Source organism: Prinia subflava, unplaced genomic scaffold (assembly GCF_021018805.1).
Source record: "Prinia subflava isolate CZ2003 ecotype Zambia unplaced genomic scaffold, Cam_Psub_1.2 scaffold_303_NEW, whole genome shotgun sequence".
NCBI lineage: Eukaryota > Metazoa > Chordata > Aves > Passeriformes > Cisticolidae > Prinia > Prinia subflava.
The window spans coordinates 10,690-37,000 of NW_026960825.1; the positions used below are offsets into that span (position 1 = coordinate 10,690).

The 26,311-nt window shown below is 46.9% G+C and overlaps 1 protein-coding gene across 1 annotated transcript; it reads right to left on the reverse strand.

Moving 5' to 3' along the window:
* Positions 1-10,195: 10,195 nt before the first annotated feature.
* On the reverse strand, positions 10,196-18,946 carry LOC134565341 (CDGSH iron-sulfur domain-containing protein 2-like). Its single transcript, XM_063424862.1, has 3 exons — positions 18,773-18,946; positions 11,615-11,826; positions 10,196-10,604 (listed from the first exon to the last, which is right to left on the reverse strand). Exons 1-3 carry the CDS (start codon positions 18,873-18,875, stop codon positions 10,515-10,517), a joined length of 405 nt encoding a protein of 134 aa, XP_063280932.1. The 5' UTR covers positions 18,876-18,946; the 3' UTR covers positions 10,196-10,514.
* Positions 18,947-26,311: the final 7,365 nt, after the last annotated feature.

Here is a 26,311-nt window from a genome sequence, read left to right on the forward strand (position 1 = left end):
CAAATGGAAGAACATGTTTAGTCATGCAGTTCCCAAAGGCTCAGAAACTTCATGGCAAAGCTGTTGAAATTGCATCTTTCTAAATACTGAAAATCAACAATGCTTTATTTTTCTCCTCTTGTCTGCAAACCGCTCTGTTACTGTCCAAACACCAGTGCTTTTTATTTCTCTTCTCAAGACATCAAATATTTATTTACTAGGACAGCTAGATGCAGTCTGACCTTCAAAAGGTGTGCAACTGATTTTGAATATTTTAGTATTAGGTCAAAGAAAGAGAAGCAATTTTGGACAATCTTTATGAAACATTTTCACTTTGTCCTATGATTACTTAACTGTTATGTCTGCTTGGCCATCTATTTGTGAATTTACAGATTATTTTTATTTTTATTGCAGAGGGAAATAGAAAAAATTGTGGCAGTTGCATGGAATATCTTTTAATCTTTTCTTTTTGGTTTAATTGGAGCAGAAGTATTCATTACAATTCTTAGGCCTGAAGCTGTTGGTAAGATCATTCACAAATTACCCAGCTTTCATTACTGGCTTCAAAAAAATCTCTATAAAGAAATCTAAAACAAAACAGACTGTGGCTAACCCCAAAAAAATCAAAAAACCAGAAGCACCGATGTTGCCATGAATTTTCCTGGTTTGCTGAGAGTTCATATTAAAAGAAAATGTGCAGTTTCTCACGTTTGTGAATTGTAAACACAGGACCATGTTTTGTAAATATTGGCAATGTTATGAATTCCTTCTCCAAGAGAAGGGGAGGTTGAATGACAGCCTCCTTGACCAATGTGGTAGGAGAGGTGGGGATACCCTTCTCCAATCCATGGTCACCTTGCCACAGGTATACAATGGCAAAATAAACTAAGGGGCAGGCTTCTGCCCTGCATGCTCTGTTGCACCCAGACCTGTGTCCCCAGTCTGTTTTCTGGCTAGGCCTGCACGGCGATAGCACCTATGCTCAAAAGTACTGGGAAGTGTTTGTCTCTTGCAGGGCTCTGTGTTGCTATATTAGGCATTGCCCTTGTGCGAATCATAGCAACGTCCCTGATGGTGTCTTTTGCTGGGTTTAATTTCAAGAAGGTATTTGTCTCACTGGCGTGGATTCCCAAAGCCACTGTCCAAGTAAACAATCCAAAATCACTTTGATTCCAGGATAAATCTATTTTCTTTAGCAAAGCTCCCTGTAAGCAGGGAAAGGTTCAGGCTCAATGACAGCTGAGTGTAGTATATTGACTGTTCATACTCTAAAACACTCTAACTGCTTGAAAAGTGTGTGGAGAACCTTCTATGTGCAGGTGTTTCGCTTGCATCCTGGGTTTACTCTTAATAATGGCAGTGAATTGTACATATAACACAGGAAACGTAACAATTTCTCAGCCATTACTGATTATTGTGCCTTCATATACAGATTCTGAGAACTCTCAAAGGTAAAAGCATTTCCCTCTTACACATTAAGTGTCTGCAAGGACAGTCACATTAGGACTCAGAATGGGTTTCAGTTTGTGAATATTTTGGTGAGGAGTAGTCTGAGAGCCATATTAATAGAGAGTCCTCAGGCTGGCGACATTCCTGCTCCTTTATTTCAGTGATTGTAAAGTCATTTAGACTTTGCCTCAATAGCATGATTACTTGCAAACAAAAGTTATTAATCGAAACAGGCAAGGCTTATTACATGATCAGTGAATTAAATTTTCAGAAGCTGCCACTAGCTGACTATTGTGAGGATACATTCTTCAAGTGTGGCATTTTAACAGCTGCAATACACAATATACTGGCCTATTTCATTAACCACACATTCTCCAGAAATGTGGAGAAAATGGCAGCTAAGCAGTGTTCTTCACAGGAGGAAACCACACAGATAAACTCATTAGCTTAGGAAATTCCAAGCATAGTCAAGTGAAAGTTGTTCTCATAGGTGTAATATAATGTTTACTTTGCTATGTACAGCCTAGAAACAAATGGGTTGAATGTACTAAAAATGTCAAATTCATGTTGTTGCAGCCGTGAGGCCTGGTAGGCCACTCTGGCGGTCAGTCGCCTAAGGGCAGAAATGCCTAGTCATGGTGACTAGGCCAAAATAACCCTTCTCCCGCGCTTGGACCCTCTTCTATCTCCCTGTAAGACAATAGGTCACTTTCTACCCCGACTCATACTATTGGACACCTTTTCAAAACCTCGGTACCCTATAAAAACCCCACTTTTCCCCCAGCTCAGTAGAAGAGCTGTCCCTGGAACCCTTCACGGAAGAAGCTAATAAAGATTCATCTGTGGAACTCCATACGGCGCTTCTCCTCTCTCTCCCTGTGTCTGCCAAGGCACCTTAGCAAGCTTATGAGCTGAGAATCACTGCAAAAGAGCTGATCACTGCTAAGAGCTGAATATCACTGTAACTAAGCTTGCTAAGTGTTGCCTGTGCCTGGGAGCTTTGCCGGAGTTGCTTGGGCAGGGGAGTACGTAGGTGCACCCCTAGCCAGGAACAACCAAGGCAGCCGAGACCGACCGAAGCTACCGGGAGAAAAACAAAATCATGTGAAATGTTGACTAATGATAGGTTACCTTTTTTCCTCATTCAGTGCTAAAGATTACTTGCTCCATCTCAGCAATGTTTTCTTCCCTGCAGGCTGCAATAGGTTCTCTTGCCCTGGATACAGCAAGATGACATCAAGATGAGCAACTGGAAAAGTATGGAATGGATGTACTGACAGTGGCTTTCTTGGCTATCTTGATTACTGCTCCAGTTGGAGCCCTGGTTATTGGCTTGGCAGGGCCCAAACTTTTGCAGAAGGCCCAGACAAATAGCAAGGAGGATGAGGAAGGTGCAGAGGTTGGAGAAGAGGCAGAGGCTTGAGAACCTTCTTAAGATAGACAACTACAGCAGTCTTGTCCTTCAACCACGGCACTTTTGTTGAGTAAAGATGGCATGTCTGATCTTGCTGGAGGAACCTAAAACTGTCAGTTACCCCTGCTATTTTTAAAGCAGTCCAGGTGGAGTTCTATAAAATATTTTTATGTGATGATGGTGCCTTGTGATGAAATAGCTGAACATACAGTGAATAAGATGACCTGGCAGTGAGTCACTGAGAAGTTAGCAGTCAAGAGTTACTTGAAATGTGCGGGTGGTGAGGCCAGGGAGAGGGTCAGAACTGTTGAGACATGGAGTGGAGTCATTGCAATAGGACACGAAAGAACCACACAGGGACCCGGAGATGTCCAAGCATGAAAGAAGGGAACAACTTGATTTTCATTCATATTTATACATTTTGTGGCACCAGCAGTGGATTGGAGGATGGAATCACCACTCCTCCAACCACACTGGTCAAACAGACAGTCAGTCAACTTCTTTCCTCCTCCAGAAAGGAATGTAAACAAAAAACTACTGTTGGGTAAACAGAGCTGTGCTTACATTAAGGAACTGTTAGAATTGTGAGAAACTGACTCCAAGAAGGTAAACAATTCAGAAGGCTAGGAAAATTTCAAAAGAACAGGGCAACAGAGTCATGAGGTAGAATATAAACAGAAAAAAATAGAGACTAATGTGAATAACTTCTTGATGGTTCAAACTGGGCTGTGAGATGACAAGTTCCAGAACTCAAAGAAAGCAACTTCCAAGTAGGAGATTGCTGACACAATAGTGAACAAGTCCTGCCATGGGTTGGTGATTCCCTCTCCTTTCTCATTTGCACTCCAAAACTTGCCTTCTCCTGTTGCTGTTCTTCCTCACAGCTGAGGCACTCCTTTGTGCCTTCAAGGACTGTCAGCTCTGGTCATAGCAAGGAACAGCAAGTGGTGCTTACATGCTCAAAGAGACAGCTGGGGCCATCATAGACTGTGGTAATAGAGATGTTGGTGCTGACAGAAAAAAGGACGGAGCCTGAAAATGAGATGAGGGTTGTGGGATGGCTATAAGGACTGGGGGAGGGTTGTATGGGATTAGGATGGCTGCTTCTTCACCTGTGTACCTCAGCCTTCACACAACATGATGTCAAGGGAGACATGCTGTCCTACAGCCAGGAGTAACCTCTGTTGATCAAAATCCTGCTCTTGCCTTTTAGGTTTGGTACCATTTGACAGATACCAGCAAATCTGTCTGCCTCTGCTACATTTTGTACAAGTAACTAGCTCCAAGTAAGTTGTTGGTAACTCCATTCTGAGGCATGGGGTCAGTACAGCATCCCTCAGAAACTGGAAGTTAGTTTGTTATTTTTTGGTAAGGATACTAGATTGTGCCTGTAACTGAGGTGGACAACACCCTCCTGCAGATTTCCACACTACAGTTCACTGAACTAATTTTACAGGATATTGTGTAGAATACATTTGATGGTGTCTAGATTTTGGCATTAGTAAGAACTAATTATTTCTATTTTAGCTTTTAAATTTTTACTATGTAAAACAAAAAATGTACAAAAGTACTTTTAACTACTTAAATACTTCTAATGTTGACACTGTACTATTTGCAGAGTCATATGCCATACAGATGAGCTGTATACAGCTCAATAGGCATGCCTTTGTATAAGACTCTCTAAGCAAAAAGAAAGCTTCCTGAGAAATACCTAAATTTCATAGCCTGCAGTTCCAGCACAATGATAAAAATACCAGGAAAATCTTTGGTAAGTTTTCCCTTAACAGTTGTCAAGTACATTATATTTTTCTAACTAAGCACACTGCTGTTCTCTCTGCTTCCTCAGGAATGAGTTGGGTGGCAATGTTGATCTGCTGAAGGGTAGGAAGGCTCTGCAGGGGATCTGGACAGGCTGGATCAATGGGCTGAGACCAACGGAATGAGCTTCAACAAGGCCAAGTGCCTAGTCCTGCCCTTGGATCACAGCAACCCCGACAGTGCTACAGGCAGGGGACAGAGTGGCTGGGAAGCTGCCCAGTGGAAAAGGACCTGGGGGTGCTGGTGACAACAGCTGAACCTGAGCCAGCATGTGCCCAGAAGGCCAAGAAGGCCAAGGGCATCCTGGTCTGTATCAGCAATGGTGTGGCCAGCAGGACCAGGGCAGTGATTGTCCCCCTGTTCTTCAGCACTGGTGAGGTCACACCTCAAGAGCTGTGTCCAGTTCTGGGCCCCTCACTACAAGAAGGACATTGAGGGGCTGGAGCATGTCTAGAGAAGGGCAACGGAGCTGGGGAAGGGTCTGGAACACAAGTCCTATGAGGAGTGGCTGAGGGAGCTGGGGGTGGTTAGCCTGGAGAAGAGGCAGCTCAGGGGTCACCTTACTGCTCTACAATTCCCTCACAGGAGGTGTAGCCAGGTGGGGGTTGGCCTCTTCTCATCACACAAAGTGACAGGATGAGAGGACAGAGTCTTAAGCCTTACCAGGGGAGGTTTAAGTTGGACATTAGGAGGAATTTATTCACAGAAAGGGTTAAACAGTGGAATGGACTGCTCAGGAAGGTGGTGGAATCATCTTCCATGGAGGTGTTAAGCAAAGACTGGACATGATACTGACAGCCATGGTCAGGTTGACATGGTGGTCATAGGTTGGATCCAATGATCTCAGAGGTCTTTTCCAACCTCATTGATTCTATGATTTTGTGAAATACGTGTAGTTTTAATAGAAGGTTAAGTATTAGGAAATTGTAATGTTGGTAAAGCTGACAAGATGAGGAAATAGTGTTCAGTTCATCAGTGACTGTCTATAAAATAGTTCTACTTGAGTAAAACTTACAGGAGTTCACTTTTTTGTGAAGTCTTATAAGTAGTATTGGCGATTGATGAGACGGAAAGACTGATTTGGTGATCAGAATTCCATTTTACTCAGGTTTCCCAAAAGCTTATATACTATTTCAAACAGGTTAATAATTTCTACTACAATAATCAGGTTAAAAATCACACAGAAAACTCATGCATTTTACAACAATTCTTTGCTTGCAGAAGTTGATTGAATCTTCTCTCTTCCCGTAAGCAGGTGTAATCCCATCTCCTGTAATTTTCACAGTTCTGGTTGTTCCTGCCATGGCATCTTGGTTATCAAACTAGCTATGCTAATCAAGTCTGTTTGACTCTCTGTCTTGTGTATTCCCATAAAGTAGAATCCTCCCACAGGGATCACAATGCCAAATTTGGAATGTGTTAAGTAACAGAAGTGTGATGTTGTAATGATTACAGCCCTTTAAATTTGGACACAACCTTAAGTACAGAAGCAAAACTCTGATGAAGGGCTCTTGTTTGTGATAGCTTCTAATACTTCCTCACCAGCAAAACAGCATCTCATAAATGGGAATTACCTGTTCCCTTAACCTCAGTGTGCTCTCAATTATACATTAGATCACTTCCACAATTCTGAGTGTCTGAATAATACCATATACTAATTTGTCATCTTTTTTGCTAATCTGAGATTGAATCAATTTTTCTTTCTCTGCCATTCTATGTGGGTATTTCTCATGAGAACCCTTTCCCCCACCTTTTATTAAATCTTCAAAAAGTATCAGGTTGGAGCTATTACACAGACCTGCAGATCTAAAATTAAAAGCTTTAATGCTTTATAATGTTCCCTTTCCTTGTCTTCCAGAAAGGAAGAAAACACTTGCATCTTTTCATTAAACAATATATCAGGACTAAGAACTTAAGAGACTGGGTTTTTCAGTAAGTATCATGACAATTTCCACTGTTTTTAAATAGCAACTAACTTTGAGAGATTTGATTTCAGTTTTTATCAGAGTACGGGTGAAGCACGACATTAAAGACCACCTCCCTTTTAACAAAATGCCATGAAAATCATTACTGAATAAGGCATAAATTCAAGCCAATAAAATCATTGTGCCATGGAAGTCTCTTATTTGCAGGAAATAAAATTAGAGCACAATGTGCAGTAACTGATAACCAGAGAGTCCTGCTGTCATGCAGACATAATCACAGGCATAGTGTGGGGAACTCTGAGCTTGCTGTTCCAGAAGGTTCACAAGAACCTCTGCAGCAGAAAGGTCTGACAGCAGAAAGCATTCCCAGCAGCCAACATCCAGCAGTTACAGCAGGCAGCATATGGGAAAAGACAGAATTGTCTATCTGCAAGCAGGGAGTCACACAGGCCAGGGGATGTGATGATGATGTGATCATAATCACTGCTTACTCTCTTTTTTAGCCAAACTGAGCTTTTTATGAAATTTAAACTGAAGTCTAAAATTAACTGTGAAACAGTCATGGTGTAATACAGCCACAAAATGGATAATAGTTTCTGCATCTTGCTTTTTATATAAAGAGTGCAAAAGATCAAATTTTTGATCAATTGCACTTCAATTACATTTACTTTGTCTAGTAGTTGCCTCAAGTCAGACACTTTTCTCTAAACCTGTTTTACAAGTTTATTTATAGTCTATTATAACCATGTTCAAATTAATTATGAAAAGAAAGGAAAACATTGCTGTTCTTGTAAATAGGTGTCACAATATGCTGATTTCAGTTTCCCCAGATTTTCCATCAAGACTGAAGACCTGGTCCTATGACCTCAGTTCTGGTCTTTATTAGCATGTAGGGCAAATTTACTCCTGTGTGTGGAGCTTCCCAATTAGATTAGAAAAGTCAGGTAACTGGTTCCAAACTTTTCAGTTGCTGGTGAGATACAGAGCTCTTAAGCTCTTAGCTATCTCTTTCTGTAGACTTTAGATAGAACAGATTAGTAAATTCTTTGAGAATTTCTATAGAAATTTCTGCAGACATGAGACGGAATTACCTTGATAGATTTTGAAATGCAAGGAAATTATGAGTTATCTTGCTTGTGATTCTCATTCTATTACTATCTTGTGGAAATTACTAAAATGTTCTTTCTGCAAAAGAACTGACTTGCTCTTGCAACACTACAAATTTGTTTCATTCCCTTACAGATATAAGCACAAACAAAAAAACTGTCCTTGTTTATCCTATAGCCATTTTTGTAGATTGCTGTTAAACTATCTCTTTTAAGAGCAAGTAGGGAGAAAAAAATAATTACTTAATCAATCTTTGTTAAAGATGGAGTGAAGAGGTTAAACCTTACACTGTTCTCCTCAAGGAGCTTTTTGGGAGAAACAAAACTATGTTGCTGTATTACTTTAACAAGGGTTGTCTTAATTTAATAGGTTTGGTTGTGATTTCAGAGGAAACCAAACTGAATACATAAGTATCCTGATAAAAGCTGGAAGCACATACAGGCCTGTGTCTAATAAGTCTGCTACAGTAGACTGTGGTTTTTAAACCCTGAAAAAAAAATGTCCAAGACAGGGCTTTATATTTCACAGTAATTTCTTCACCAAACCCAAGAACTGGGGTTTGGCATTCTATATATCTGTAAGTGAAAACTGAGTATAAGACACTTACCTTTATATATTTTTCTCTATTATAAATGTTTATATCCTAATACATTTATGGTTTGTCCATCCATTAATGTAAGACCTTGATGGAGCATTTAAACAATAAACATTATACCATGGTTCTGTTACACACTTTGTAAAAGAATGCATTTAACACATAGTCACATCCTAATCTGCCATCTTTTACTGCAAGGCAAGAGGTTTTGGAACCTAGAACTACAACTGTCACAAATGGATGAGGAATGATCTACCTTAATTCTGCTGCTGCTGCAAGAGCCCTTATGTGAGAACAGCTTTCCGTTTCAGCACTGTGGTGATCAGCTTTGGCAACAGCTCTGGGGCTTCCCACTTAACAATCGGTCAAATGAAATGCTGTTAAGGAATGGGTGAGATCTCTCATGGTATTATTGTCTAAAACTATAGCATGGACCAAATTTTTATTTTTAAACTCATAGATACACCATTTCATGAGAGAATGAAGCACTTTAGAATAATTAATTAGAAATCTAGCAGTTAGGTAAGTAGTAATTATCTGCATCTGAAATTAAGCCTCACCACAGCAATGTTCTGACTTGCCTAAATAATATTTCGGAACGGGTAACAAGCTAAGAGAACAGCTCAGCTCTGCATCCTCAGTTCTGTCTCTTAACCCATTCATCCCCTGGAAATTCCCATTGCAAAAAGTAGTGACTATAGTGCAAGTGAACTTGCAGGAGGCAAATTTGTGTTTCCTTACTGTTGGGGGTTAGATTTGGTTTTTTTTTCTCTCTTCTCACAGAATTTTTTCCCATAAGTTTCCAAAAGTCTTGATGACTACTTAGTCAGAACAAAAAGAGTGCTTGAGGGATATAGCAGCACGAGGCTACACCTATTGTTTTTGAGTCCCTGGGAGTGTCCCTCAGAGGGGAGAGATGATGAGCTTTGGGAAAGGCAAAAAAAGACAGATCTGGGGGAGGGGGAGGCACTCTTGCTCTCAGCGCCGAGTAGGACGGTCAGGCTGCCCTCTGCCTCTGCCTCGTCCTGGGAAATCTATCGTCATCTGCTGTGTACCCGGGAATCCTGAACTCGCTTTCTCCAGCCTCTCCCCCCACCGCCGCTGCTTCTTCGGACCTTTGAGGCTCTCCTGCTACTCTGTAGCCCTGCACTGCCCAGCCCTGCCGGGACACCCCTGCTGCTCCAGCTGCCAGCGCAGACCTCATCTCATCCACCAGCCCGGGACTTTTCCTTCCTTCCAGTTCGGCCTCTCAGAGTCCTGCAGGGGCACCCAGATCAAACTGCTCTGGGCTTTTTTGTAAAAGAAAGCCCTCAAGGTTCTTGATTCTGTTTATTATTGATGCTGTAGTTGTTGTTTGTTTGTCGTTTTGTCATATATACTAGTAAAGAACTGTTATTCCTACCCCCATACCTCTGCCTGAAAGCTCCTTTAATTTTCCTTTTAATTGGAATAATTTGGAGGGAGGGGATTTGAATTCTCCATCTCTAGGGAGGTCCTGCCCCTTCCTAGCAGATATCTGTCTTTCAAACCAAGACACTTACCATCAACACAGGACCCAAAATACAGGGGTAATGTTTGAGGCTGACCTGCTCAATAGTTTGATTTATATATGGCCTGGAACTGCCAGCACTCCACCTGGGATGCTGTGTGAAACTTTCCAGTAGTGTGGGGTTTGTCTGAGCTGGGCTGCTTTGTGTAAGACCAACAAACTGCCCACTTAGGCACCACACAGGCCAGACCTTCAGCTTACATGACTTAACACTGATCTGCTGCCTGAATATATATTCACAAAGGAGGAAGCTGGTATCTTTTTCTCCCTCACTTAAGTACATTTAAATTTGTTCCTGAAAAGCAAAGTAAAACATGATTTCTCAGCAGAACAAACTCAACAGAAAAGTGCACTTAACATCACTTGAAATAGCAATAGTTTTATAATTGTATGTTTATACAAAAAAGGCATAGTTGTAGAAAGTCAATTTATTCTTGAAATAAACGACTTATTTACAGAGATAGGTACTTTACAGTTTTACAAAGCAGGCACAATTCTTCTCAGAATAAGGTACCAAAACAGTGACAAATTCATCACTGTCTAAATGCAGTTTATTCCAAAAAGAAATCTACAGCAATCATGAAACTAAATCATACCAATCACATAGTAAAACTCTGTCCCTTGCAACTACAACAGTATAAAAGACTTTTTATCAGTCATGATCTCGATTAGCATCTGCTATACTTCTTTCTTCTTGAGTATTAGTGGACCTACATTATCTCCTGTTAATTCATTGTGCTTGTTGTGGGAGCCATCACAGACAGGGAACTGAAAAAAAAACATAGACAAGGAATTAGCATAATTCTGTACAGCAGTTGCATGGTGATTTCTGTATTTCCTCTAAGCCCTAAGCACTCTGATAATGTTGCTAGTTCCTCCTGTGATGTCCGGGTTAAACGTCAAACTCCCTGCCTCCTATCAGACATAGGACACTAAGAAAAACAAACACTGTTAATGGGTAGCTAAGTTTGTGAGATCCTAAAATAGCTGTTCTTAGACACAAAGTCGGGGACAAAGCCTTTTCCATGAAAGAGCAGCAAACAAAGCGGTCATCACAGCTACTAATGGATTTATTGTGGAACTAGTAAAAGTGCTCTTAATAGATTTAGTCATTTGCAACCAGAAAGTACTTTTTAAAGAAATGCTGAAATACTTGGCTGAAGTGATTAGTGCAAAGTGAGAATAGCTGAGTAAGCTTCTTCAGGGCAAACATTTTGTTTTTATTAAAAAAGAAAGCATTTGGTCCAGAGAGAACAAAACCAGAGTGTGGTCAGGACATTCAAAATTGAATCAGGAAATGAAAATTGAGGCTAGATGAAATATACTCCTTTACATCTAGCTGATTTGAGGGATATGTAATATCCCAACCAGTCATCTCACTGCTCTGGACCAGATGGAAATCTCCCTCACCAACACAGGCCCAGCCTCATTTTCATTCCAATATGAACAACTTTCTGAGCATTGTTTTTTGCAAAATAAGAGTAATTATCTTTTAATTAGTTGCATTGTATTTCCAAATAGTAAAACAGGTTTGCTTGGTTTACTCTACTCACGTGTGGTCACTCTCTAAATGTTTCTAGAAAAACCCTACTGTGTTTCTTTCAAGTTTCTACAGTTGCTTTCTTCATGTAGATAGGTTTGTGCCATTCTACAAAGTTCAGGACCATGTTCCAACTCCAGACAAAGGCAACAGCTCAACACAGAGCAATCCACCACCAAAACACTGATAAAAATATGCAAGTTTCAATCTCTAATCCTACAGTAGCACCATGTCTTACCGTCTTTGAACGCCAACACCTGCAGTAAGCTTTAGTGAGGCATAGATCTTCAATGTTTATCTCATTCACTACTTTGGGATTTTCCTTCTGTATCTTGAGGTTAATCAAGCTATCCTTCTGCTGTTTCTTCTTAGGGAGGAAGGGACGAACAGCAAGGTAAGCGAGCAAGGCCAGCACGCCCAGGAAGGGCAGTAACCGCAGCCATTCTGAAACTAAAGATAAAGTGGGATTTAGGGTGGCTCTTGACACCACTCCAGGATGCTGCAGCATCAGCTACTTTCAAATGGCTTAGGCTGAGGGTATGTAACAAGGCTGCTCAGTCAACAGCCTTCAGGGCAAACAAGATTCCATTGGTGAGTCTCAAGGAAAAAAAAACATAGATTAAGTCCTAAGATTTACTCCAGCCAAAGTTAAAATCTGATATCGAGATTTCTCTCAATACCTCCGAGGGTCCAGCCAGCGGAGAAATGGCTTAATAAAATAGCGAGACGGCTTCCCAGGATATGCTTTGTAAAATAAAGGTTTTAATAACAGCAAAAATAACAAACATTACAAAATGAAAAGAGATAAGCCGAGCACAGTGTACCAAGCACAGTTACACTGGCTAAGGCATTCCCAAAAAGCCCACGTGCACCTCTTGTGCAGGCTCTTTAATACTCAATGGTCTAGGTGGGCTTATTTGGCTCTTTGCCCAATGAGATGGACACTAGGCTTTGAGGTGCACTTCCAAAGCCCTATCACTGTGTCTGTGCTGGTACTGAGCTAAGTGCAATGAGCAGGCTATAGAAAATTCTAGTTTAACTTCCTTATATAGAAACACCTGCTCGGGTACAGAAATGCACGACTACAATCTGACTCCCAGAATTTAATTTGAAATTGAATTTTATCACTCTAGAAGATGATTCAATGGAAGATAAATACAAAACAAATAAAAGATTTACTGAAATGGGCAACCCTAAAGCACTGGCAAAACCTTCACCAATGTTTTTTGTTTTATTTTTTAGACCTCTGTTCAGAGATCTGCAACCAGTTTCTACAACACAGAGAAAGAAAGACACCTAAGATCAGTAGGTCAAGTCACAGAAAATTGCTTTTTACCAAGGTAAGGGACTTCTTTCAAGTACAGGTAAAAAATAAAAGTATCCACTGCAGATCTGGCTGCCCTGCTACATCATTATATATCTTCTAGACATACTGGTGAGAGAAGATTTACTGGACTTTTAAAGAAATGCATCAGTAATTGGCATTTATTTATATATATAAATATACATAGACTATCTATACATATAAGGTGGACACACTTTTCCAGGAAAACATGCTGTGACAATACTCCAGTGCAATTTAAATACCATGGTGCACTAAAGATTGAGAGCATTTTTCTACATTTCTGGAGAATGTATTAAATCTAAACACTCATATAAAAGGGAGTTTAAAAATATTTTAGAAGAGAAAGAAAAAAGTATAATAAGCTGGAGCACAAATAGCTGCACAAGCACTTTTTAAGACAAGACACTAATCAACTTATACTTCTAAATTATTTAGGATCAGACTGTAGCAGGATTTTGTTCTACAATTTGTTGTTTGAAATGAAGATATACAAGAAAGAAAACACAACAGAGCAGGCTAAGGCTGCCAGGTAGGTTGTAGCCCTGAGAAAATACATTATTCTGTATAGCTTGATTTTTATTTGTACTAGTAAAACATACATTTATGCTAATACTTCTCCAGTTAGAATCCAGTGGATTTTATTTAAGGATTTGAATTTTCTGGAACCAGACTATGTAATGAAAATAATTTGTGGGATTAAGTTTTTGTTCTTTGTTGCCCTTGATGTGACAGCCACATTAAGTGTATTTATCCAGAGATATATCACAGCTGCACAAATGCTAAAGGCACTGCAAGAAGTCTCAGTAGTCATTTCCCAACTGCACCTGCAGCAGTTTCTACACACCACAACTCACAACATTCACTAAGACTCACTGCAACACATTAATCTCTGATACACCTTCCTTAGTTCCTCCAACAAGCTGCAAGCCCTAAATAATAATCGACACTGAGATACTTAAATGTTTTCAGCTACACAGAATCCTGAGTTTCCTGGACAGTAGTGCCTGTTTGCCTTTTCTATCATTACTTTTCCAGAACACTCCCATCAATTCCATCAGGAATCTAAATGCACTTTCTGACCTTACCTGAAGGACTGACTTGGAATGTATTTCAAAAGAGAGGAAAACTATTTGGTCACTGAAAAAAAAATCCAAACTTTGTATTTAACCTCACTGTTGGCAAAAATGTGGATCTCTACAAATCTACTCCTCTGAACTCCAGGACAGAACAGACATTCCAAGAGGCACATCAGGACCAGAGCATCTATCAAATGTGTGGTGTTTATAACTGGCCTAAGACTGACACACAAAAAGGACATGTCTCACACTCTGATACAGCATCAAAATCAGAACAGTGGTCATGTCTATGGATGACTCACAGCCAGTTGGGTTCATTCAAGTGGAAGGAGAACATGATAGCTATAGCCTCTAAGAAAGGAAATTAGAAATAAACATTAATAGGATGTACAAGGCTATTATTTAGGATGGTTATTATGTAATATTTGTATCAAGATAACTGCTGATAAATACTTTTGTCCTCACTAGCCAGTAAATTCTGTGTTTACTTCTAATCTGGGATTTGTTGGAGTCCAGGATATCCCTCTGGCCGCCCTGGAGGGTTTGAAGACTGTACAGGAGGGTTTGGAGACTGGACAGGGGGGTCTGGGATCTGTACAGGGGGGTCAGTTAGACCCACACAGATCCCAGGAGGACACTGACTCTGATTGCTGTCCATGGGAGTGAACACTCACATGCAGGAAGAATCACAAACCCTAAGAATTTAAAATAAGTAGTAGCTGGTTTATTATAGAATATAAATATAGAAATTAGGATTCTTAGTATATGGGGCTGAAGAGGCAAGATGGAGGAATTGGGAAGTGGCCCCTGTCCTCCTTGTTCTTGCTCTCGTCCCCCATCTTGTGCTGAGTTGGGTTTTAGAGATTGGCTTAGAGTAGAACTGACATGTTAGTATAGGTAGTAGGTATTGGTAAAATTTTGTAAATAAAAAATATGTCTCGGACAGTGGTTGGGTCAAGGGTACCGTACTTAAGGTGCGGGGCTCTCTGATCCGCCCAGTCCAGCTGCATGTCCTGCTTTGCTGGGGACGCCTTGCAAAGCTCGACAAGAACTGATAGATAATTAAGAATAAACAGCCTTGATAACACAAACTGCTGGACTCGTTGTCTCTGGCTTCGATGTGAAACACCTAGGGCGAAGAGAAGACTGAAAACCTTATTACCTCGGGGAACATCAACCCCGAGGAAACTCCCAGGGAACAGCAACCTTGGGGGAACCCTTATTACCTTGGGGAACAGCAACCCCAAGGAGAATCTCAGGGAATCAATAACCCTGAGAGGATTCTCTGGAAAGTCCCCAGTTACATTCATGTGCACACTAATCATAAACTGGCTTGTTATTGCCAAAAGACTTCCTGAAGCTCCTATGTTTAAACTGAAAAATCAACGTGATCATGAGATCAACTAAGGCATGAGATACAAGACACTGTCAGAGATCATTAGGCTGGGTGAGCAGGGATGGGAAAACCCCTTCATCCAAACTAATGCAGTCTTCCTACAAGTGTAGACTGCTCTGGTTTTGAAGCCATTCATACCTTTCTGAAGCACATGTAGGGCAATTCACAAGACAATTTTCACAGCTGACAACTCAGAATACAGCCATTACCTTGATTCTGGAGATTCTTTATCGGTTCTGCTGCATGGGGAGAGGCAGACTTTGGAGACAGAAATGAAGAGTAGTGTATGGAACAGTCTTCAGACTTGTGTTAGATAGAGACCAAACCCAAAGATAAGTCCTGAAAAGTATTGGAAACCAGAGAATTCCAAGAAGCTGAGGCCACGGGTATTTTCAAGGAAAGGTTGTCTTAAGTTTTAGTCCAACAGTAACACGTCCAAAACCAAAAGAAACATACACTATGAACAAAGGTACAGACCAGCCAATGAGAGGAAAATCAAAGCAGATATTCCCTGCTTGTCTTCCATCAACTACTCCTTTGGTATCTTTGATTTAGGTTTCAGCTACTTTTTGTGGAAATAACCCTATGCAGACCCAAAAGCAGCTTCTTACAGTAACAGCTCAACTGCAAACCAAAATTTTAACAAGTATCAACTACCAGTCAAAAGGAATATTTGAACTGTACTTGTATATTCTCTGAACTGATTACATTCTTCATGCAAATTCAAAGTACTTACTAATTACATTCTCTTCAGAACTAATAAGCAGATCTATCCTGGTTTTGGTTGTTTGCTATTTTGAGGTGAATATCTATGCCATATTAATGACATCTTCCAGGACAAAAAGCAACGCTGGCATGAGACAACACTGTTCATCTCACTGAACTTGAGAAGAGAAGGCTAAAGAAGCAATGACAAGACACTGAAAGAGGCTTCTGAGCAGCACAGCGTGATAATTTAGATATCCACTTTCAAACCCAAGGTCAAACATTCTTTCCTTCCTCCCTCACTGCTTTCACCTTCAGGAGGTATGCACTGGATGTTAACAGACTATCTCTTCAAAAAAGCGGTTTTTCATTCTGGTTTCGTAAGGTCACAACAGACAACAGGTGTCCAGATCTTTAACCAGCACACTATACAAAATCCTATAAAAAAACCAAGGCGCTACATATACTTTTGGTCTGTTGTTCCTACGACTGATACATGACAGGAACTGAAGTTCCATCTGCCTGCAAGCTAAGGAGAGTTTACAGAAGCAATAAGAGTTAAGAAAAGACTGCACTGTTCCAAATCTGGATTCTGGCCTGCATTTTCAAACAAGGTCTATGCTGCCCAGTGTTTCATAGTGCTGGTCACTGATAAAATTCAATAGATGCCACCAAAGGGCAAATATTAATACACTTTAAATGTTTTTAGACCAGTGTTACTTCTCACTTTCCAAAAAGGAGCAAAGTATGCCAATTGCCAAAGAATATACTTAGTAATTTGTAATAGTACCAAACACAAAAGGGAACATTAATTTTCTCTATTGTCCAGTAGTCTTTCCCTAATGATAATTCACTGCAAAATAACCCCAGGACTGGGAATTCCCTGCTCTTAGAGGATTGTAACTTTAGGACAGGACAAAGACCACAACAACACAGAAGAGGCAGCACTTGCTCAAGCAATCATTTTCTCAAATGAAACTGAAGACTGACAGCAGCTCTGCGTGCAAGTAAGCGTACAACTCTAAAACGAGCAGTGATGTTTCAATGACTTTCAATAACCTTTACACACTAAGAGGTGATAATCTTTTAATTTAGGTGCCTAAGATGCAGTGTCCTACAATATCCTTCTCAAAAGTCTCACTATTTTGCATTTACCCTATGCCATAACTTGAAGCACCTGTACAGTTTTGCTTTTTTCCCTCCATTTTCATTTATATTCACCCTGGGAGGAAGATGTATAAGCACGGCAGCAGATACTAGTCTAGCTTACTATTAAAAAAAAAAATTTAAATGTAAAAATGTTCTCTCTAGAGCCATTTATTTTTAAATATACCTTTGTCTCTTATTTTTAGAGTCCATCAAAAAAAATCACTAAGAACTAGAGGCAGTGGATTTTTCAGGTATGCTCATTAAATCCTACCAGTTCTCAAAAGAAGTTTCTGACTCAGCTCCTTCTTTTCTTTTTGTTTAATATTTTTGGGACTGACATTTCACGTTTGGTTTATTCTTAAGAAGTCAGCTGTTCGCGTATTGCCCTCTCTCCAAATTCAAGGAAGTACCTTGAAGTCAATGGGGTAAACAATGCGATAACAAAACACTTCTCCCCCACTGATCACACTATGTAAAAACCCCAAAGTCCTGATTTTGGTCTACAGACCAGACCTTTCAGAGGTTTTCAGAATAAATTGCATTACTGCTACACATTATGAGTACAAAGACTGTACAAATAAAATCCTGTTACAGAAAGACATGGTTAGACAAGTGAAGCAGTAGGATACTAAAATATTAGTAAGCTTAAGAAATTTTAAGTCAAGTTGTGGTTACAAGGGCAATTGGCTTCATTAGAAAACTGTCAAATACTAGAAATAGAAGATGCATTGTTCTGTTATGCTCCCCTACCTCCCAACTTTGTAGCAGCTGAATTTCTCTATTTGGTAAGTGTAATTAAGAGCTTTTTCATATGAGAGAGTAGTTGTGGAAGAAGAATAGTCAATTTAAAAGATTTGCTTGTCCCTGAGGAAGATAATGAGACTTGCAGTTCTCAAGCAGCATAAACATGCTGGGAAAAAAGTAGTGCTCAAAGCCAGCTTTAAATACACTGTGCCTGTTCTAAATTTAACACTTTTCCAACACTATTACAGGCATGGTGTTAGTGCTGCAAGATATAAGGTTGATTCTACAGTTTGATAACTTTTTCTACTTCTACTTTCTGTGGAGAATATTCCTTCCTTCTTGTCACCGAACTAATCCCGTCACTTGACACTGCCTGAGGGCCCGCCTGTTATCACCGCCGAGCCTGGGCACCCAGAGCCTCAGTGTGCTTTGACCTCCCACAGAAGTTGCCACTACTCACTTTTCTTTCTTGTTCATTCTGTGACAGGTCTACAAACAATGAACTGGTGTTTCTACTCCCTCACGCAGAAAATACTTACAAAAATTACTAAATTAAAAAACTACCCTAACTTTATGTATGTGGCAGGTTTCTCAGAAAGCGATTTCTTTGGTTTAACTCAGTACAGATGCTGTCTTTGACCTGTGAAGCAGAGGAAGAGGCTGTGCTTTAGGCTTCTGGTTAAATCCCAATCCATCTCAGCGCACGGCCTCTGGCTCCCCAGCATAGGTTCCCAGAGGAATTTCAGACGCGAACGTTTTACTCTGTCCCTGCACTTCATCCTGACAGCTCCCCCTGCCCCACATGGCACCGCCACCTCCTGTCGGGTCATCCCCCTGCTGCAACAGTTCAAGGTTTGAGGTTCCCCGTTCTGTGACGCGGCCGGGAGACACCGATGCCTACAGCGAGGGGTGAGAGCCGGATCCCAGAAAGGACCGACCGCAGCGCCGGGGCGCGAAGGGGGTCCCGATCCTCGCGCCTACCTGTGAGGCGGATGAAGCCGCCGATGCTCTCGGGCAGCGGCAGGCGCTTGAGGTAGGCGGGCAGCTGGACCTTGACGATGCGGACCAGAGTCGCCAACACCATTGCCAATATCTGACGCCGTCCCCCTGCGCGCCGACACGGGATGAGCCTTCCACGCACGCGCCGCGGGGCGGGACCGCGCACGCGCCCGGGCGGCCGGGCCCCTGCCCCCGCGCGCGCCACCCGGGCCGCGCTTCCCGCAAGCGCCGCTGGGGGGAGTGAAGGGGGGGGAGGGGGGTGGCGTGACCGCTCTCGCCGCTAGGGGGGGCGTCGGCGGGTAAGGTGCGGGAAGGGAAGGTGCGGGAAGGTGCGGGAAGGTGCGGGAAGGTGCGGGAAGGTGCGGGAAGGTGCGGGGAAGGTGCGGGAAGGTGCGGGAAGGTGCGGGAAGGTGCGGGAAGGGAAGGGAAGGGAAGGGAAGGGAAGGGAAGGGAAGGGAAGGTGCGGGAAGGGAAGGGAAGGGAAGGGTGCGGGAAGGGAAGGGAAGGGAAGGGAAGGGAAGGGAAGGGAAGGGAAGGGAAGGGAAAAGAAGGGAAGGGAAGGGAAGGGAAGGGAAGGGAAGGGAAGGGAAGGGAAGGGAAGGGAAGGGAAGGGAAGGGAAGGGAAGGGAAGGGAAGGGAAGGGAAGGGAAGGGAAGGGAAGGGAAGGGAAGGGAAGGGAAGGGAAGGTGCGGGAAGGTGCGGGAAGGTGCGGGAAGGGAAGGTGCGGGAAGGTGCGGGAAGGTGCGGGAAGGTGCGGGAAGGTGCGGGAAGGTGCGGGAAGGGAAGGGAAGGGAAGGGAAGGGAAGGGAAGGTGCGGGAAGGGAAGGTGCGGGAAGGGAAGGGAAGGTGCGGGAAGGGAAGGTGCGGGAAGGTGCGGGAAGGTGCGGGAAGGTGCGGGAAGGTGCGGGAAGGTGCGGGAAGGTGCGGGAAGGTGCGGGAAGGGAAGGGAAGGTGCGGGAAGGGAAGGGAAGGTGCGGGGAAGGGAAGGTGCGGGAAGGGAAGGGAAGGGAAGGTGCGGGAAGGGAAGGGAAGGTGCGGGGAAGGGAAGGGAAGGTGCGGGAAGGTGCGGGAAGGTGCGGGAAGGGAAGAGGGAAGGGAAGGGAAGGGAAGGGAAGGGAAGGGAAGGGAAGGGAAGGGAAGGGAAGGGAAGGGAAGGGAAGGGAAGGGAAGGGAAGGGAAGGGAAGGGAAGGGAAGGGAAGGGAAGGGAAGGTGCGGGAAGGTGCGGGAAGGGAAGGGAAGGGAAGGGAAGGGAAGGGAAGGGAAGGGAAGGGAAGGGAAGGAAGGGAAGGGAAGGGAAGGGAAAGGAAGGGAATGGGAAGGGAAGGGAAGGGAAGGGAAGGGAAGGGAAGGGAAGGGAAGGGAAGGGAAGGGAAGGGAAGGGAAGGGAAGGGAAGGGAAGGGAAGGGAAGGGAAGGGAAGGGAAGGGAAGGGAAGGGAAGGGAAGGGAAGGGAAGGGAAGGGAAGGGAAGGGAAGGGAAGGGAAGGAGAAGGGAAGGTGCGGGAAGGTGCGGGAAGGTGCGAGAAGGTGCGGGGAAGGTGCGGGAAGGGAAGGTGCGGGAAGGGAAGGTGCGGGAAGGGAAGGGAAGAGAAGGTGCGGGAAGGTGCGGGAAGGGAAGGGAAGGTGCGGGAAGGTGCGGGAAGGGAAGGGAAGGTGCGGGAAGGTGCGGGAAGGGAAGGGAAGGGAAGGGAAGGGAAGGGAAGGGAAGGGAAGGGAAGGGAAGGGAAGGGAAGGGAAGGGAAGGGAAGGGAAGGGAAGGGAAGGGAAGGGAAGGGAAGGGAAGGGAAGGGAAGGGAAGGGAAGGGAAGGGAAGGGAAGGGAAGGAAGGGAAGGGAAGGGAAGGGAAGGGAAAATGCGGGAAGATGCGGGAAGGTGCAGGAAGGGAAGGGAAGGGAAGGTGCGAGAAAGTGCGGGAAGGTGCGGGAAGGTGCGGGAAGGTGAGGGAAGGTGCGGGGAACGTGAGGGAAGGGAAGGGAAAGGAAGGGAAGGCAAGGGAAGGGAAGGGAAGGGGAAGGGAAGGGAAGGGAAGGGAAGGGAAGGGAAGGGAAGGGAAGGGAAGGGAAGGGAAGGGAAGGGAAGGGAAGGGAAGGGAAGGAAGGGAAGGGAAGGGAAGGGAAGGGAAGGGAAGGTGCGGGAATGGAAGGGAAGGTGCGGGAAGGGAAGGGAAGGGAAGGGAAGGTGCGGGAAGGGAAGGGAAGGGAAGGGAAGGGAAGGGAAGGGAAGGGAAGGGAAGGGAAGGGAAGGGAAGGGAAGGGAAGGGAAGGGAAGGGAAGGAAGGGAAGGGAAGGGAAGGGAAGGGAAGGGAAGGGAAGGGAAGGGAAGGGAAGGTGCGGGAAGGGAAGGGAAGGTGCGGGAAGGGAAGGGAAGGTGCGGGAAGGTGCGGGAAGGGAAGGTGCGGGAAGGTGCGGGAAGGTGCGGGAAGGTGCGGGAAGGTGCGGGAAGGTGCGGGAAGGTGCGGGAAGGTGCGGGAAGGTGCGGGAAGGTGCGGGAAGGTGCGGGAAGGTGCGGGAAGGGAAGGGAAGGGAAGGGAAGGGAAGGGAAGGGAAGGGAAGGGAAGGGAAGGGAAGGGAAGGGAAGGGAAGGTGCGGGAAGGGAAGGGAAGGGAAGGGAAGGGAAGGGAAGGGAAGGGAAGGGAAGGGAAGGGAAGGGAAGGGAAGGGAAGGGAAGGGAAGGGAAGGGAAGGGAAGGGAAGGGAAGGGAAGGGAAGGGAAGGGAAGGGAAGAGAAGGTGCGGGAAGGGAAGGGAAGGTGCGGGAAGGGAAGGTGCGGGAAGGGAAGGTGCGGGAAGGGAAGGTGCGGGAAGGGAAGGGAAGGGAAGGGAAGGGAAGGGAAGGGAAGGGAAGGGAAGGGAAGGGAAGGGAAGGGAAGGGAAGGAAGGGAAGGGAAGGGAAGGGAAGGGAAGGGAAGGGAAGGGAAGGGAAGGGAAGGGAAGGGAAGGGAAGGGAAGGGAAGGGGAGGGGAGGGGAGGGGAGGGGAGGGGAGGGGAGGGGAGGGGAGGGGAGGGGAGGGGAGGGAAGGGAAGGGAAGGGAAGGGAAGGGAAGGGAAGGGAAGGGAAGGGAAGGGAAGGGAAGGGAAGGGAAGGGAAGGGAAGGGAAGGGAAGGGAAGGGAAGGGAAGGGAAGGGAAGGGAAGGGATAGGAAGGGAAGGGAAAGGAAGGGAAGGGAAGGGAAGGGAAGGGAAGGGAAGGGAAGGGAAGGGAAGGGAAGGGAAGGGAAGGAAGGGAAGGGAAGGGAAGGGAAGGGAAGGGAAGGAAGGGAAGGGAAGGAAGGGGAAGGGAAGGTGCGGGAAGGGAAGGTGCGGGAAGGGAAGGAAAGGGAAGGGAAGGGAAGGGAAGGGAAGGGAAGGGAAAGGAAGGGAAGGGAAGGAAGGGAAGGGAAGGGAAGGGAAGGGAAGGGAAGGGAAGGAAGGGAAGGGAAGGGAAGGGAAGGGAAGGGAAGGGAAGGGAAGGGAAGGGAAGGGAAGGGAAGGGAAGGGAAGGGAAGGGAAGAGAAGGGAAAGGAAGGGAAGGTGCGAGAAGGTGCGGGAAGGTGCGGGAAGGTGCGGGAAGGTGCGGGAAGTGAAAGTGCAGGAAGGTGCGGGAAGGTGCGGGAAGGTGCGGGAAGGTGCGGAAAGGGAAAGTGCGGGAAGGGAAGGTGCGGGAAGGGAAGGTGCGGGAAGGGAAGGTGCGGGAAGGGAAGGTGCGGGAAGGGAAGGGAAGGTGCGGGAAGGTGCGGGAAGGTGCGGGAAGGTGCGGGAAGGGAAGGTGCGGGAAGGGAAGGTGCGGGAAGGGAAGGTGCGGGAAGGGAAGGTGCGGGAAGGGAAGGTGCGGGAAGGGAAGGGAAGGAAGGGAAGGGAAGGGAAGGGAAGGGAAGGGAAGGGAAGGGAAGGGAAGGGAAGGGAAGGGAAGGGAAGGGAAGGGAAGGGAAGGGAAGGGAAGGGAAGGGAAGGGAAGGGAAGGGAAGGGAAGGGAAGGGAAGGGAAGGGAAGGGAAGGGAAGGGAAGGGAAGGGAAGGTGCGGGAAGGGAAGGGAAGGGAAGGGAAGGGAAGGGAAGGAAGGGAAGGGAAGGGAAGGGAAGGGAAGGGAAGGTGCGGGAAGGGAAGGGAAGGTGCGGGAAGGGAAGGTGCGGGAAGGGAAGGTGCGGGAAGGGAAGGGAAGGGAAGGGAAGGGAAGGGAAGGGAAGGGAAGGGAAGGGAAGGGAAGGGAAGGGAAGGGAAGGGAAGGGAAGGGAAGGGAAGGGAAGGGAAGGGAAGGGAAGGGAAGGGAAGGGAAGGGAAGGGAAGGGAAGGGAAGGGAAGGGAAAGGAAGGGAAGGGAAGAGAAGGGAAGGTGCGGGAAGGGAAGGGAAGGTGCGGGGAAGGGAAGGTGCGGGGAAAGGAAGGTGCGGGAAGGGAAGGGAAGGTGCGGGAAGGGAAGGGAAGGTGCGGGAAGGGAAGGGAAGGGAAGGGAAAAGAAGAGAAAGGGAAGGGAAGGGAAGGTGCGGGAAGGTGCGGGAAGGTGCGGGAAGGGAAGGGAAGGTGCGGGAAGGTGCGGGAAGGGAAGGGAAGGTGCGGGGAAGGGAAGGTGCGGGAAGGGAAGGTGCGGGAAGGGAAGATAAGGGAAGGTGCGGGGAAGGTGCGGGAAGGTGCGGGAAGGTGCGGGAAGGTGCGGGAAGGTGCGGGAAGGTGCGGGAAGGTGCGGGAAGGGAAGGGAAGGGAAGGGAAGGTGCGGGAAGGGAAGGGAAGGTGCGGGAAGGGAAGGGAAGGGAAGGGAAGGTGCGGGAAGGAAGGGAAGGGAAGGGAAGGAAGGGAAGGGAAGGGAAGGGAAGGGAAGGGAAGGGAAGGGAAGGGAAGGGAAGGGAAGGGAAGGGAAGGGAAGGGGAAAGGAAGGAAGGGAAGGAAGGGAAGGGAAGGGAAGGGAAGGAAGGGAAGGGAAGGGAAGGGAAGGGAAGGGAAGGGAAGGGAAGGGAAGGGAAGGGAAGGGAAGGGAAGGGAAGGGAATGGAAGGGAAGGGAAGGGAAGGGAAGGGAAGGGAAGGGAAGGGAAGGGAAGGGAAGGGAAGGGAAGGGAAGGGAAGGGAAGGGAAGGGAAGGGAAGGGAAGGGAAGGGAAGGGAAGGGAAGGGAAGGGAAGGGAAGGGAAGAAAAGGGAAGGGAAGGGAAGGGAAGGGAAGGGAAGGGAAAGGAAGGGAAGGGAAGGGAAGGGAAGGGAAGGGAAGGGAAGGGAAGGGAAGGGAAGGGAAGGGAAGGGAAGGGAAGGGAAGGGAAGGGAAGGGAAGGGAAGGGAAGGGAAGGGAAGGGAAGGGAAGGGAAGGTGCGGGAAGGGAAGGGAAGGGAAGGGAAGGGAAGGGAAGGGAAGGGAAGGGAAGGGAAGGGAAGGGAAGGGAAGGGAAGGGAAGGGAAGGGAAGGGAAGGGAAGGGAAGGGAAGGGAAGGGAAGGGAAGGGAAGGGAAGGGAAGGGAAGGGAAGGGAAGGAAGGGAAGGGAAGGGAAGGGAAGGGAAGGGAAGGGAAGGGAAGGGAAGGGGAAAGGAAGGGAAGGGAAAGGGAAGGGAAGGGAAGGAAGGGAAGGGAAGGGAAGGGAAGGGAAGGGAAGGGAAGGGAAGGGAAGGGAAGGGAAGGGAAAGAGAAGGGAAAATGCGGGGAAGATGCGGGGAAGGTGCAGGAAGGGAAGGGAAGGGAAGGTGCGAGAAAGTGCGGGAAGGTGCGGGAAGGTGCGGGAAGGTGCGGGAAGGTGAGGGAAGGTGCGGGAACGTGCGGGAAGGGAAGGGAAGGGAAAGGAAGGGAAGAGAAGGCAAGGGAAGGGAAGGGAAGGGAAGGGAAGGGACGGGAAGGGAAGGGAAGGGAAGGGAAGGGAAGGGAAGGGAAGGGAAGGGAAGGGAAGGGAAGGGAAGGGAAGGGAAGGGAAGGGAAGGGAAGGAAGGGAAGGGAAGGAAGGGAAGGGAAGGGAAGGGAAGGGAAGGAAGGGAAGGGAAGGGAAGGGAAGGAAGAGGAAGGGAAAGGCAGGGAAGGTGCGAGAAGGTGCGGGAAGGTGGGGAGGTGCGGGAAGGTGCGGGAAGTGAAAGTGCAGGAGGGAAGGTGCGGGGAAGGTGCGGGAAGGTGCGGGAAGGAAGTGCGGAAAGTGCGGAAGGAAGGTGCGGGGAAGGGAAAGGTGCGGGAAGGGAAGGTGCGGGAAGGGAAGGTGCGGGAAGGGAAGGTGCGGGAAGGTCGGAAGGGCGGGAAGGTGCGGAGGAAGGTGCGGAGGAAGGTGCGGGAAGGGAAGGTGCGGGAAGGGAAGGTGCGGGAAGGGAAGGTGCGGGAAGGGAAGGTGCGGGAAGGGAAGGTGCGGGAAGGGAAGGCGGGAAGGTGCGGGAAGGGAAGGTGCGGGAAGGGAAGGTGCGGGAAGGGAAGGGAAGGTGCGGGAAGGAAGTGCGGGAAGGGAAGGTGCGGGAAGGGAAGGTGCGGGAAGGGGGAAGGTGCGGGAAGGGAAGGTGCGGGGAAGGGAAGGTGCGGGAAGGGAAGGGGAAGGAAGGTGCGGGAAGGGAAGGTGCGGGAAGGGAAGGGAAGGGAAGGTGCGGGAAGGGAAGGGAAGGGAAGGTGCGGGAAGGGAAGGGAAGGGAAGGGAAGGGAAGGGAAGGGAAGGGAAGGGAAGGAAAGGGAAGGGAAGGGAAGGGAAGGGAAGGGAAGGGAAGGGAAGGGAAGGGAAGGGAAGGGAAGGGAAGGGAAGGGAAGGGAAGGGAAGGGAAGGGAATGGGGAAGGGAAGGGAAGGGAAAGGAAGGGAAGGGAAGGGAAGGGAAGGGAAGGTGCGGGAAGGTGCGGGGAAGGGAAGGTGCGGGAAGGTGCGGGAAGGGAAGGTGCGGGAAGGGAAGGGAAGGGAAGGGAAGGGATGGGAAGGGAAGGGAAGGGAAGGGAAGGGAAGGGAAGGGAAGGGAAGGGAAGGGAAGGGAAGGGAAGGGAAGGGAAAGGAAGGGAGGAAGGGAAGGGAAGGGAAGGGAAGGGAGGGAAGGGAAGGGGAAGGGAAGGGAAGGGAAGGGAAGGGACAGGGAAGGGAAGGAAGGGAAGGGAAGGGGGAAGGGAAGGGAAGGGAAGGGAAGGGAAGGGAAGGGAAGGGAAGGGAAGGGAAGGGAAGGGAAGGGAAGGGAAGGGAAGGGAAGGGAAGGGAAGGGTAAGGGATGGGAAGGGAAGGGAAGGGAAGGGAAGGGAAGGGAAGGGAAGGGAAGGGAAGGGAAGGGAAGGGATAGGGAAGGAAAGGGAAGGGAAGGGAAGGGAAGGGAAGGGAAGGGAAGGAAGGAAGGAAGGGAAGGGAAGGGAAGGAAGGGAAGGGAAATGGAAGGGAAGGGAAGGGTAAGGGAGGGAAGGTGCGGGAAGGTGCGGGATAGGTGAAGGGAAGGGAAGGGAGGAGGGAAGGGAGGGTTGGGTAGGGAAGGGATGGGAAGAGGAAGGGAAGGGATGGGAAGGGATGGGGAAGGGATGGGTAGGGAGGATGGGGTAGGGAAGGGAAGGGATGGATAGGGAAGGGATAGGGTAAGGGATGGGATTGGGTAGGGTTGGGTTGGGTTGGATGGGAAGGGATGGGAAGGGTTGGGTAGGGA

Excerpts from the sequence above, each read along its gene's own strand:
- LOC134565341 (XM_063424862.1), bottom strand. The coding sequence starts at position 18,875 with ATGGTGTTGGCGACTCTGGTCCGCATCGTCAAGGTCCAGCTGCCCGCC. Across the intron at positions 11,827-18,772 it reads CGGCTTCATCCGCCTCACAG|TTTCAGAATGGCTGCGGTTA; the intron begins GTAGGCGCGAGG and ends CTTTATCTTTAG. Across the intron at positions 10,605-11,614 it reads GGTGTTGGCGTTCAAAGACG|TTCCCTGTCTGTGATGGCTC; the intron begins GTAAGACATGGT and ends TTTTTTTTTCAG.